Source organism: Channa argus, chromosome 20, assembly GCF_033026475.1.
Source record: "Channa argus isolate prfri chromosome 20, Channa argus male v1.0, whole genome shotgun sequence".
In the NCBI taxonomy this organism is placed as follows: Eukaryota; Metazoa; Chordata; class Actinopteri; order Anabantiformes; family Channidae; genus Channa; species Channa argus.
The window spans coordinates 7,815,466-7,829,501 of NC_090216.1; the positions used below are offsets into that span (position 1 = coordinate 7,815,466).

General features: G+C 38.2%; 1 protein-coding gene across 3 annotated transcripts in view; it reads left to right on the top strand.

The window, feature by feature from the left end:
- pald1a (phosphatase domain containing paladin 1a) overlaps positions 1–13,690 on the top strand; it is a 48,546-nt gene extending 34,856 nt beyond the window's left edge. For all 3 annotated transcript variants that reach the window (XM_067488193.1, XM_067488192.1, XM_067488191.1), the window contains exons 19-20: positions 4,352–4,507; positions 11,221–13,690. In XM_067488193.1, coding sequence (XP_067344294.1) covers positions 4,352–4,507; positions 11,221–11,370 — 306 coding nt within the window. In that variant the 3' untranslated portion in view covers positions 11,371–13,690. The remainder of the gene's footprint in view (positions 1–4,351; positions 4,508–11,220) is intronic.
- Positions 13,691–14,036: the final 346 nt, after the last annotated feature.

Here is a 14,036-nt window from a genome sequence, read left to right on the forward strand (position 1 = left end):
CACAATGTGTGAATTCCTAACAAGTGTATATTACAAAACATCTTTGCCCCCTTTCTCTGTTTACCTTTGTTGATCCATAATGTACTCACAAAGAAATGTAGTTTTACTGAATGTGTTCAGACTCAGTTCAGTGGCTGTACGCATCTGTTGCAGCAACTTCAGTAGAAGTAACTGCTCCTGAATGTCTATTAGCTCTGATTCCACATAGTCTGCTCAGTTGCTTTGTAGTACAGCAAACACAAACAAACAAACAAACAAAACTCACTTAGTTGGAGCAGAAAAGTCAAAACGTTGGAACAAAAACCCCACTGCCAACTAGTGGTTTGGCAATGTCATTGCAGAGAAACACACACACGGTTGCACAGGTAATAATGCTCACTACTCTGCAGGCCAGTTGCATAGTCCACAGTGTACAGCATAAATTTGATGCATAAAAATAAATCAGGTTTAAGTCTTCAGTTTTTATCAAATGTAGTTATCTAATTTGAGACTTTCAGGAAATGCATGTTTTCGCTTTCTTGGTGAGTTAGATTGTAGAACCCAAGGTCTTTGGTCTTTCAATGGTGTATAAAGCTGGAGCCAGTACAGTAGACAGCTTAACTTGGAATAAAGACAGGAAACAGGTCAACAGTTACCTGTTTAGAGATTACAGAAATCATTGTGCCATATTTATATATTTATTATTGATTTTTATCTAACTTGCAGTGAAAAGAAAATAAGAGTATTTTCCACTATTGATCTTTTTTATTTATTCAGCATTACACTGCATGTAATTTCATGTTTCGTAGGTGTGAGCTTATCCAGCAACAATACTGGCGTAAGGACATGAACAGACCAATTACAATGGCCTAAAGGCTTAAAGTTGAAATGTATTTGTGTGTGTGTCTGTGTGTTTGGACGTGTGTTTTATGATCTAAACTATCTGTACAGTATGTGCTTCAAAGAAGCCACAACTTTTTTTAAGGAGGGATACTTGTCTCAAGAAATCCGTAACGTTTTTGCACTCATTCATTAGATAGAAAGTTTAGTTGCTCCCTGCTCTCATGACTTTTTGTGCACTGATAAGATGCTCTTTTTCTTAGTCGCTTCTCTCAGTCTCACATTGTCCTCGCTTAGAACTCTGCTCAGTCAACCAGCATTCTTGTACTCTCTCAACAATGGTATGTGGTCTGTGTTTGACCAGCCTTTCATCTCACTCAGGACTGAGCTGAGCTCAGGATGTTTATTATCACACCTCAGTGGCTAGCTGAATTATAACTTTCACCCTGAATTATGAATAAGGACTGACCAGTCACCTCTTTTGTTCTGAAAGGCCAGGCTAGACATGAGGATGCTGTAGCTCCCTCCCTTTTTATTCCAACTTTTCTATGTTCTGTGGTCCCACATAGAATTCAAAGGACCCTTTAATTTTAATCTCAATGCAGTGTGCTCACAACAGTACAGGATTGTCTCAGAACTCACAAAAACGTAATCCACTCAGATCTTTCAAAGGCTTTAGAGGCTGTCTTCTTTACATAAAACGGAAGAATTTATTCACAACATCTCCCAAAACATTCTTTTCCGAGGCGATTTCTGAGAGTGCACGAGAGGCCACTCAACCACACATATGGCTCAGTATATGCAGACGGACAGATGGTGGCCACAGAATTATAGTTCAGGAGATGGTAGAAGTGTGAATTATGTAATCTTTGCAAACTGAGCTGTGTGTGTGTGTGTGTGTGTGTGTGTGTGTGTGTGTGTGTGTGTGTGTGTGCGTGTGTGTGCGTGCTTGGTATTTGGCCGTGCCTTGTGCACAGATAGCTACTAGTTCTGGGATTTTCAGGATAAGAAAGGAAATGCTAAAAGCCGCCTAGGGGTGCAGGGTGCATAGGGTAATCAGGTTCACTGGCATTCACCTGCCCTTTCAGCTTAGTCAGTGTTAGCGTAAAAAATATGGCGAAGTGAGGTGTGTGTTCAAAATCCTTTGTTTCCTCTACTGTGCCCCAAGAGAGTTTGTAGACAACAGACAGTGTATCTATTTGCCCTATGTGCAGTCACTCATTGCCTGCCTCTCTCTCTGCTGTGTCATTCACCACTGCAGTGATGACTGTATTTCACTGCACATTTCAATTTAGGTGCTACAGTATTCCACCTGCTTTGTAAACCTTCATCATTCTCTGGGCAGCATCTAGCCTTTAATATACTTACCTGACATTCTGCAAACTTTGAGCAGATATCATGTTTTATTTATCCTTCAGCAAAGGCAACAAGCAGTCTAAAGTCTCATTACGACAACAGACAACAATCTGTCTCAAGAAAGTGTCTGAAGAACTGCTGATCATTCAACGAGCGTCCTAGCCCCACCCCCTCACTCCCCCTTGTTACTTTCTCCTAACCCCAGTTGGCGTGTTATCCAATCCTGCACACACAACCCCACACTCTGTGACAGAGACACACAGCTGGATGGCAGACCTTGTCACTTGATGCCTGGAAGTGCTCAAAGCTCTAGGCATTCAAAAAGAACAGAGATTAAAAGAAGGAGGGAAAAAGAAAAAAGGGAAAACATCTTGACACTGACTCGCCACTCTGATGAAAGCCTGTGTGCATTATCCCAATGTGACTCCTAGTCTGTAATGGAAGAGCAACCAACCACCAGTGTTTCTTTGAAAAAAGTGTCATTTAAAGGTGCGTTTACAGAGGCGCTTTAGTGATACGTTGTGCTTTGCCAGGTAGCATTGGCAAACTTTAAATGTAAACATAATTTATTCATGTATTTCATATAAATACTTCTGTTTTTACAATTATGTGTTCAAGGTTGGCTTTCAAAGATGTCCTCTCCCTCCTGCAGATAGTGATTTACTATAGAGAGCACTATTATCTTGTCTCTTGAATAACAATCAAAGGAATTATAGGAGCATTTCCTACCCTATGGTCAGTGTTTTTGACCATAGGGTGTTGCCATGAAATTTTTAATTATTTTGTAATTATAATAAGAATAACAGTGTAAATATAGCATTGTTAATACTAGGGTGAAATATAGGTGACATTGTACTTGACAGTTTTTGTAAATCAATTACTAACTGAACTACTTCCAAATGTCAACTGCTGTCTGCCTATGGATTTCTTCAGTGGATAAAAGGGGACAGGAGATTATGGAGAGTACGATAGGGGAGGGTGGTCCTCGTGTGGAGCAAGTCGCTTTTCATTCAGTCAAAGCATGCACAGCTTGAAGTTGTTTACACACAAGTACCTTTCTGGTCAGATAATCACAAGTTTTAGAAGGTCTGTTGAAGCTAAGCTAGTGGGTAGTGGGTAGCTGCAGACCCTATGCAGTACCCCATGATGTAGCCTGACCTTTTTTGCTAATTTTGTTCCTTTTTACCTAATCTGATTTGTTCCAATTATTGGCATTTTATCTCCATTTTGAGATTATATTGTTGAAGCAACAAACTGCACCTTTAGTTTAAGACTGAAATGAAAAAAAAAATCAATTAAGAATGCTAAAGAGTGTTTGTCCTCTTGCATGTTTAATTAGCTTAAGAAATGTTTACTTGTTCTGCAGATTTAGGCATGGAACAACGGAAACATATTGTGCCCTGCTAGATACAAATTATTACATTTAAAAATTCTTTTTAATTTCTTGTGGAAGGGGACTGACAGTGTGAACTGGTTGTTAAGAGCCCCCTATTTTTTCTTAGTGATTTATGTGTGTATTGAAAGCTGTTGATTCACCATACAATTTACCCCCTGCATGCACTTTTAAAGACAAACAGTATGTTCAGTTGGTTGACCAGGTGACCTGAGGGCAGCAAAGATGAACTATTTTATATTGGCGCTAATTTGAAGTGACAGGTGGGGGAAAAAATCTGTGCAGGGGATTGTGGTATAGTGGATATAGAAGAAGCACACTGCAGTAAGGAGAATGACATATAATATAAAAACAGGTCTAATCAAATTCACTGCCGACTGTCACAAATCCAGATCATTCATTGCACAGTACCGTATGTTATGCACTTTAAATGTTTTAGGTGTCTTTTATTTATTTGTTACTGAATTTTTACTACATAATGTTACACATTACAGACTATTCCACTTTTTTATTTTTTGTCAATTAGCAGGATGAACAAATGTGAAAAAAGAATTACATACATAACAATCAGGTCATGTACTATGGAACAAGCTAATTGCAATTTTAAAATTGCTTCCATTAAGCCCAGTTTGTTTGATTGTTTGACCGGTGTTTGGTACTGTACACAGTACAAATGTAAAATACGATAAGCCAACTTTATAAGAAATATGTGTATGTTTTAACCAATTTATATATTAGTACAGGTTTGTTTATTGCACCTCTTTGTCTATTTTTTTTTTTCAGATTAAAAGTGGGAAGACACAGAAGGAGTGTCAGCAGCTTCTGCTGAGGAGCCTTCAGTACCTGGAGCGCTACATTTACCTCATACTTTTCAACACATACCTGCATCTAGAGAAGAAAGACTCCTGGCAGCGCTCATTCACTCTTTGGATGGAACAGGTACAGGAACTCTGCAACCTCTCCTCTTTTCTACTCTAGTCAGTCTCTTCTATGAAAATTATATGCATACAAACTAATACCTGCAATATTGTTAAAAAATTATATCTGGACACGAGATCTTACCAATGTTACCAAACAATTTCAATGTTACCAACGATAACTAGATGACATTGGTAAAATGTGAAGCTTACTTTCCTTCAACTGCTTCTGGAAAAATATCTGAAAAGCCCTGCCGTTTGAGCCATTTAAATGTTGGGTATGTGCTGCATTTAAGTCCAAAGGTGGCCTTTGTCATTTGCTATTCTATCTGAACTTTATAGAGTTTGTGACTGGGGACGAAATCTGTGAGGGATGAACAAAGGAAGTGGGGGTATATGTGGTCAAGTTTGCGCATATTGTTAACTGCTTACCAGAGTTTCATTTGGATTGTCCTCCAGGAAATTACAAGCACGCTGAACTTGATAATGTTTCAGTTTTGTGCTTTTATAGGTACATTAATCGTTTGGCCAGCTGTGCCCCTACAGTAAAGTTAAGAATTTACATGCATTCCAAACAAATGAATAGTCTTTAAGAGGTGCCTTACACACATACACACACAGACACACACATAAACTATTATGCAATGCAATACATTTTAATAGCATACTACTATTCCGGTAAAATACATACATACATACATACATACATACATACATTTTAAATTCAAATGGTTAAAAAAACATCAGTTTGTTAGGTTTAAAAAACACATTTCAAGATGATAGTTAAAGCCACAGCGCATTTAAATACAGTACATGCATTGAATATGCATCAGGTGGTTTTATTTACATCCATATGCATTTGATTTTGATTAAAAGGTTAAGTTTTGTTCTAGGCTTTGGTGCCGTACCAGATTTTAAAGCGACAATAAACAAATGTCTGAAAGCAGATTTTTTTCTTTCTCTTAGCAGCAGTTTTATGATTTTTCCCTCCTAAGTCAATCATGACATTTTTCTCTGTGATCTCAAGTGTCTATAACTTATAATCATAATCTAAACTTAAGTCTTTTATCTTCTGGGCCATTTTCTATATTTATTTACAAGCAGACAGCCCGAAGAAACACAGCCAAGAGTCTGGAATGTTTAATCCTCACTGATTGAAAATCTCTTCTATTGAGGTGGAATAACCCCCAAGAAAAAAATGCAGAATTGCAAAATAGACTGGAACAATCGCTGAGAAAACAATTGTCCCAAAAATATGTGTGGTCAATCGGTGCATATTCTTCCTGTTATGAATAGCAAATATATGTGGTGCATCAGAGTGACTCTAATGGCCCAGTTATGCCATGAGAAAATACAGGCATGCACACAGAAGATGTGCACATCAAGCACTTTCTTCAATGTTAAAGAGTTTGAACACTAGACACGACTGAGACCAGTTCTTTAGTCGGACAGAATTCTGGCTCTTTGTTCCGGACTGTGACCCAAGGCATCTTCACACCAGTTTAGATCATGTTTTAAGGTCTGGATTAAACGAGGTAGATGTGGAAACAGCTTTTTACCCAAATAAAAAAACAAAAAAAACAAGCAGCTCAGTAACGTAACTTTAAACATGCTTTTAGTTGAGAAACTAATAAACTGTGTTGATTGTATTTGTTCTGGCCTGAAAAGCATAAGTGATACACTACAAACTACACTGCAGTGCACAGCTATAACTGCTGTATACAAGTTCCTGTGTTTGTACAGTGTGTACTGTCACAGTTCATTTTAAAGGACACTTATGACATTATGACCTGAAATTGTTTGGATTTTAAGAAAACCGTGGAATAATGAATTTTACCATGGCACCTTTAAAGGACTGCCTAGAGAAGTAACTACAAATTGCAGTGGATTCATAACCTACATTCCCCAGATATTTATGATTTATACACTCATTTTCCTCCTTATCAGGAATTCTATTAACCTGGCTGCTTATTAGATATTATGACCAGTAAGATCAGACTGCTGACATGCATTTCCATACTTCCTGGGGAATTTATAGTAAAGGAAGCAGCATTATCTTGTACAGGGAGCACAAGACACAGTTGTCTTATTATACGCTTTAGAAACCCAATTTCTGGCAGTTTTCCTCCATCCCCTGAAACACCTAGGGCCAAAAATGAACCAGCGTGTCCTTTCGATGTGTAAGAACATTCGACTGTCACGTCTGTGGCCACTCGGACAGTCCAGGTAGAAATAGCTCACTGGTCTAAAATATCAGAACCATCCATCAACTGCACTGGAAAATATAATTGAGAAAGTACAAAAATATATTAAATGAGACACTTTCTACTGTGGACCAGACAGAAATAGATGACCCAATATGCTCACCTACAAACTTGGGGGTGGGGATGGCAAATACTGTTACCTACTAACATAATGTCTTTTTGCACACCAATTCAATCATTCCGACATACTGATGCTGTGCTCACTACTCTGCTGCTCTGTCTTTCTCCATTTGTAGTCAGGAAATAATGTTTTCACTGAATTAACAATGCTTGAATGCAACTGAGTACTGTTCAAGTATTGTGCTAAATTACATTTGGAGCTTTTTCATTTTCCTTTACTTTATATTTATGCACAACATTTAAGAGGCAACATTGGCTTCACCTTTACCAGCTCCAATATTAAACTGAAGTTCACATTATATTGTGCTAAAAACATAAAAATTTAAATATGTAATATTTTGGGTACTTCTTCCACCAGTGTAAAGAAGACTGCCAAACCTTTTATATAAAATTTGAACAACATATTACGTTTTACTCATAGTACCTTGAAGAAAGGTTTATTCTGACTAAGCACCCAGTAGAGTGAGAGCCTGGGGAGACTTTCCTGAAGGATCTTGAGAGAGAAAAAACAATCCCATTAAGTGATAGTTGAATGCAAATATTGTGCAGGAAAGTGTTGTGACATAAAGTGCGTGATGCAGTGGCCTGAACTCTGACTGGCCAAGTTGGTCCACAATCTGGCAGTAGCCCAACTAATCTGACCCAACCAACCCTAGGGCACAATCATTAGCCTATCATCAATGACCAGGCAGGATCATTATTGATCCTACAATGCCAGAGGCAGTGGTCGGACATCACTGGTCATGCATTTGTAGCCATAGTTACACAACTTGACATGTCTGAGCGGCACAGTCTGTCCCGCATCCTGCACTGGCTGGCTGTCATGTGCACAGACCATTTTGATCACTACAGAAGCACATATCTCTAATATGAAGCCTTTTATTAATTTGTTCACTTTAATTATTTGAACCACTGAAGAATGTGTTTTGTGTTGTTTGCCCACATAATCAAATGCAGCTCTCTCTCTCTCTCTTTATATATATATATATATATATATATATATATATATATATATATATATATATATATATTTAAGGCAGTCACTGCCACAGTGTGCAAACATTGGACGAATAGTGTCCCTATCAGTTGCCTCATGGCCATGTGGTAAGATCTGTGCAGAAACATCAGAGGAGTTATTGGAAGTGGAAATCTGTTTGCTAATCCGAAATGCACCTCTTGACACAATGGCAGGACTTGTGTACAGTGCATACCATAGATGCCTGTAGGAGAGGTACCTATCAGTCACTCCAGCTGTTTTGATGTGTGGCACAGAGGCCTCCCTGTCCCCCTGGAACCGGCCCAGTATGTGCAGCCTTTGAGATAGCCGGCTGTGGGAAAGACCAGCACCTCCTCACTGCCCTGGCCCTCCCGACTTATAAGCATTGCCGTTTGTGATGTCTTCAACCCCTCAGCTCTTCTTACTATCACTCAGAAAGCTTGTCAGCACATACCCAACAACTTCAAGGCCTTTTTTGTTCTACAGAATTCAACAAAGGAAAAAGATGCTGCAGTGTGCTCTCTACACTCTGATCTGTTTTGATTTATTTTTTCTATAACTTCTTGTGCATGTGCTGTAAAAAATGTAGATTCACTATGAAGTTATACAGAGGTTTAAATAACTTCTCCTATGAAAATTAATCATGAATTGGTGAGAATCCTTCAAAACACTTGTACAAACTTCCATTACATACAAAACCATTTGTGCAGCTTAATTTCACGGTTCATATGGCTGTTCCAAGAGTCCAAGAAAATTACAAAAATATGCTATTTGCATTAGACCTTTAGAAGCTTAAAGTGGTACCAGTATGTCATGGAGATGTTTAAAATATAACATATAGATTGATTAAGGAGATGAGGATTTGCTTCAGGTTTGTTGTAAGTTCGTTGAAAATGAGTATTCTCTCCTTTTCCATGTCTGTGTCAGCACTGAAATCTGTTTTACTGTAACTGCTTTAGCTGGCGTTCTTTTCAGATGAGCAAACATTTCATTCAGAGACTCTTTCAAAAGGGGGTGAATGTGCACACACAAAGATTTTTAGTGGAGGGCTCTTTCAAAAAGTCTGAGATGTCAATGTCCTGAGCTCTGACCCACAGAGAATCCGTGCATCTCAGCTCCTTCACATCCTGTTCAGACTCTCGATTTCACCATGAGCACATGTTTCTCTGTGACACAACTTCTCACTGTTTCTGATTTTTCACACATCTCCCGTTTGGACAGCTGGGATGTGGAGTCGATGAGTCAGGTTATGTGCCCTGGTTAACAGCACAAAAAACAGAGTTTCTCGTGGGAGTCCCATTCACTGACTAATGGTTCCGCTGCACCCACTCATCTGTTCCCACCGAAGAGCCCAAAGAGCAGTGGGGCTGCCAAATCTCCAGTAATTCATCAAACGCAAACCTACATGTAGTGAGAAGTACATTAGTACTTGTGTTTGCTGTAAAAAGCAGAATAAAGACTGGATAACAGAAGCTGCACAGTCATTTGCTGACAGAGACCTCAAGGACTGAGGAAAGGATTTTAGGTTTGAGCCAGTTTCGAACATAGAAACCAAAAGATTTAGTTAGACATGATATCTATTCTAAGGTTTCATTTTGTATGGTCAGCAAGTACTGTAGGTAATCTAGACCACTCTATGTGGTGTCTTGTGTTTATTTCTGCACGAATCTGGCTAACTAAGCTATAATCATTGTTCGTGAAAGGGATATCTTGGTACTATTATTCATGTTCATTGTCCTTATGGTATTGTAGTATTTCTTCCTCAGCATTTAACCTGAGTAATACATTTATCCAAGGCACCACTTCATATAGGATTACCTTACAACCTTAGTATCAAAGAATGCTTCCAGAAATAATGCCCTCGTTCAACCCAATGTTTAAACATTTCTCCTTTTCCTCTCCTCATTACATCCAGAGAAGAAGAAGCATAGGTTTACTTGGTCTTTTAGACCATGTTACCTTCACTCAGTCATTCCCTCAATGTCTCCTCAAAGCCTGTGCAAACTAGCTAACAGTGTGAGAGCTTAGAAATTACTTCTCTCCATGCTTGTGTCTCTAAAGCATGAGCCCGAAATCGTTAAATGGACTGTGATGTGAAAATCAATATACAGATCAATTAAATATATATATGTTTGACTTCCTTGTCCCTTATATGCTTTTTTTCTTAAATGTGGTGGCTTACCATCACAATCCAGTACATTTCTTCTTGCACGTCTTCTCCGGTTGCTAAAGTAAACTGACCAAGCTGTGGCACTTCTAATGGTGCATTCAATCGCTAAGGTTTTTGCAGGCAAGTCAGTGTATGCTGGGTTTGTTTGTATTGTTTGACTTTATGGCCAGATGTTTCTGGTTGTCCATGGTGTTTCCCATCGTTCCTATGGGGTTAGACAGCCATATCAGACCATGTCAGCGCGACCTGCTTCTTAAAACGAACATCAAACTCGCTCCCAGGGGAAATTTCACCATGCTTCACTGTGTCCTGAGCCATTCAGCAATGACTTACACACAAAACTACTGAATATTGGTGTTTTCCCAAGGCTGTGCTGTTATTGTGCTTGAGTACAACCATTATGTCCTTGGTTTTCCAGTTCATACTATTCTTTCTTCCAGTGCAAAATATGTCATCAGTTAACATTGTAGCACAAAATCAAAAGTGAGCCATAATGGTAAATGTAGTTGGTATAAATATTTTTAAGTGTAAAATGGACAAAATTAAAATAGCATTTTATATAAACTGCTTAGTCCCCAAAGCAGTTTGGTTACCTGCCCTTCAGTAACCTGAACCCTAAATATTTGTTAACTTGAAAGATTATACAGGTCCAGGATGATTCAAGTTTTATGAAACATTACTACCTAGAAGTGGAGAGTAGAGTCTTAATGAAACAATTAATCAGTCGATTGAAAATTGAGCAGTCCATGGTTGTCGTTACAGCCCTCACTACTAGTTTGTGTTGCAAGCTCTCTGTTCTAAACTAAATTAATATTAAATTGAAAATATTCTCGATAATAATGTCATTAGGGTTAGATTTTTCTCATCAGAAGCTGCAGAGGACATTTCTCAGCTCACGGGTTAAATATTATAATTATTTGTAAAAAGCAGTGGAGTGCCACTTTATTCTAGACATATTGTTTGTGGTGCTCTTGATAGTTTTACCAAAGTGAAGGATCTGAATACTTCTGCTACTTTCTGTTTTTCCAGTGTAACAGCTGCACATGTAGGAAACAATCAGATAACATGATTTACTTTGAGAAAGTAGCAGTCAGAGCATTTGTGTGGTCATGATGGATAAATATAAATAACGTCTGGTTGGCTGTCTTGCATATTCATTAACATTTGATGTGTTTCTGTGTTAGGTGGCTGCCAGAGCTGGAGTTTATGACATTCTCAACCAGCTGGGCTTCTCTGAGTTTGAAAACCCAAGGGACTCGCCGCTGGCCAGGCTGCGCTGCCGCTGGCAATGGCAAAACATTCAGTCACTTCCTTTCCGAGGGGAGTTCATCTGAGAGACGATGGCTGGGAATGCACCGAAATGGAACGGTGCTCTTCAGAATAAAAGACATTTGCGGTAACATTGTTAGGCCTTCTGTATTTACCTCTGTGTGATGCACATTTCCACATCATCTTTTGTGTGTGTCAACAGCTTTTTTCCCCTATCGACAATTAATGTTAGCAGAATGTTGCTACTATATTCATAGTTAATATTTATCCTTTTGCCATCTTTTAATTAATGGTAGAACATAGAAGTTTAGTCTCATAATAGTTTCTTTTTTGTAATTAAACTTTTTTTAAAAGTGTTTTCAAAGTTCTTATGTCAGAGAATGAGACAGGCTTCCAAAACTTCTGTTCTTATAAGACAAACGTTTTGCTATGAGGATAAAAGCAAATTCCACTATGCTGTCACCCATTATTTCTGTCACCACTTCCAGCACTAGAGATCTAATATATTTCACAGGACCTATTATTTTCTTTTCAACACAGTTTTTTATCAGTGGCAGTGCATTTCTTAGTCCTGAAGTTTTTCATTTTTGAGAAGATTTGCTGTATGCATGGGAGAGTTGCTTTTTTTTTTTACTCTTATTGTCTCCTCGAATTTGTAACGAAGCTGGTCAGAATGGACATTGTTGAAGATTGTTGCTATTGATCAGTGTCTTTTGCTATAGCATAACAACTTAACGGTACAACTTTGTTGTACCTGCTTGTTTTTACTTTTATTACAAGTAACAACATTAGGTTGATTTTTAATTTGAAGTTATAAACATCTTTGTTTTCACCTTTGTAAATATTGAAGCAACAATGCTTAATCGTATTCTTTTGTGTTTTGTTTGTTGTTGTTTTTTTTGTAGGCCAACCCAGAGGTTAGCATGTCCCCAGTTCCCTCAATAAAGATCCAAAGTGATTTTTCAATTCATATTTGAATTATTGGGGAACATAAACATACGCAAACTAATTTGATTTAGCACACTAACCTCTTCTGCAGAAGCCTTTCTTCTAACAGTGGCATGATTCAAAATAGTGATCACAAGTTACTGTATGTACTCAATGAGGCTGTAAAGCCAAATTAGTGAAGAGATTAGTGATCTACATGATGGACAGGTCAGAGTTTACTTCTTATGTTCATCCATGGAGGTTTTATATTTGCAAAACGTTCCCACAGCGCAGAAAATTAACTTATGTTTATGATGTTATGACAGTGTAAAGTCCACACACCAACTGTCACAGAATGTACAGTGGGCAGCACAATGCAAAAACAAAGATAGGAGACAGAAACTTTTTTTTTTGGTTTTTTTTTTTTTTTATGCACCATATGAGTCTTTTTCAGTAAAGTGACTGGACACCACGTTTGAGTCTGGTGTCAAGTTTTAAAAATATGTCCATGTTTTTAAGTTAGTAGCAGCCAGTGTAAGCTCTCTTCTTTCTACTCATTTTGTTTTTCAACTTGTGATTCTTTGGCTCTGGATTTTGTGCCACTTCCTCTGGAAACACAAAAGGTTTCAAAGGTGTTTTCCCTCAAATACAGTACTACTCCCCAGATCTGTAAGCAGACTTGGACAGGTAACATTGAGAGGGTTCCTTTTTAATTAGCTCAGCATACTTCAAGAGCCCTGCCAGTACACTGTGACAGCTCTAGTCCTTTCACAGGAATCAAATTATATGTCTGACTTTAAAATTTATGGTTAGAAACAGCCCGGCCTGCAAATACTTGGTGTAACCTGGGATAAAAAACACTTCGTATCAATTGATGAAGGATAAATATAGCCTTTAACAACTGCTGCCCTTGTTGGTGTCATCAGTGGAAAGAGACAAAAGGTGCATGGTTCGGCTTACAGTAAGTTATAATTGTATTGCCAGCAAAACAGGGCAACAGTTAGAGCATTGTCCACACCAAATGTTTACCGTGCCTACATCTCAGAACTAGTGTTAACTGTACAGTGTTTCTTTAAAAGTCGTGTAACACTTTTACATCTTATTTCTTTAATTTGCTAAGTAGCTCCAAATGTGCTCTTAAACTGGGAATCCTGCCTGAAACCTTTTGTTCTGATTTATTCCGTTCTTTGAAAAACATTTGCACTCTATATAACTGATCCGGACCAATTTGAGCAAAACATTTGTGGCGACTGAAAATTTATTGAATCTACAAATGTATCTTTGTGACTTGATAACAAAAGAACATGTTTAAGTTGTAATGAAACCCTAACATCTTGGCTATGTTCTCGATTGGATATTTTATGCGATAAAGTCTTCATAAAGGCAATGTCTTTTTTTTTCTGTATGTGCCATTTGTTTTCTTTGGGAGGCTAAAATAAATCCATTTAATAGCCTGTGTCTTCTTTTGGTATAATTTCATTGTCAGCTCTTCTACAGAGAAACATAAAACTGATCCATCTGTGTCATGAATTTGGATTTAAAATTGCGTGGGGATCTTCTGACCATGCATTTTTGCACACAACTCTTCGTTGTGCGTTGTTTCATTGAAGTTTCCGATTCGGCAATGGAGCCAAATAATTTTCTCTTCCTTCCTCGGCTTCCTTTATTTTTTCTTCTTATCTCGGCATCATCTTTTTCTCCAGATACGCACCACTAAGAGCCCACTCGTATATCCGGATGGCCTCTTTGGCTTGTGTCAAAGCCAACCGTGGAGAGGAGAGCGGGTTATAAGAATAGAACAGTG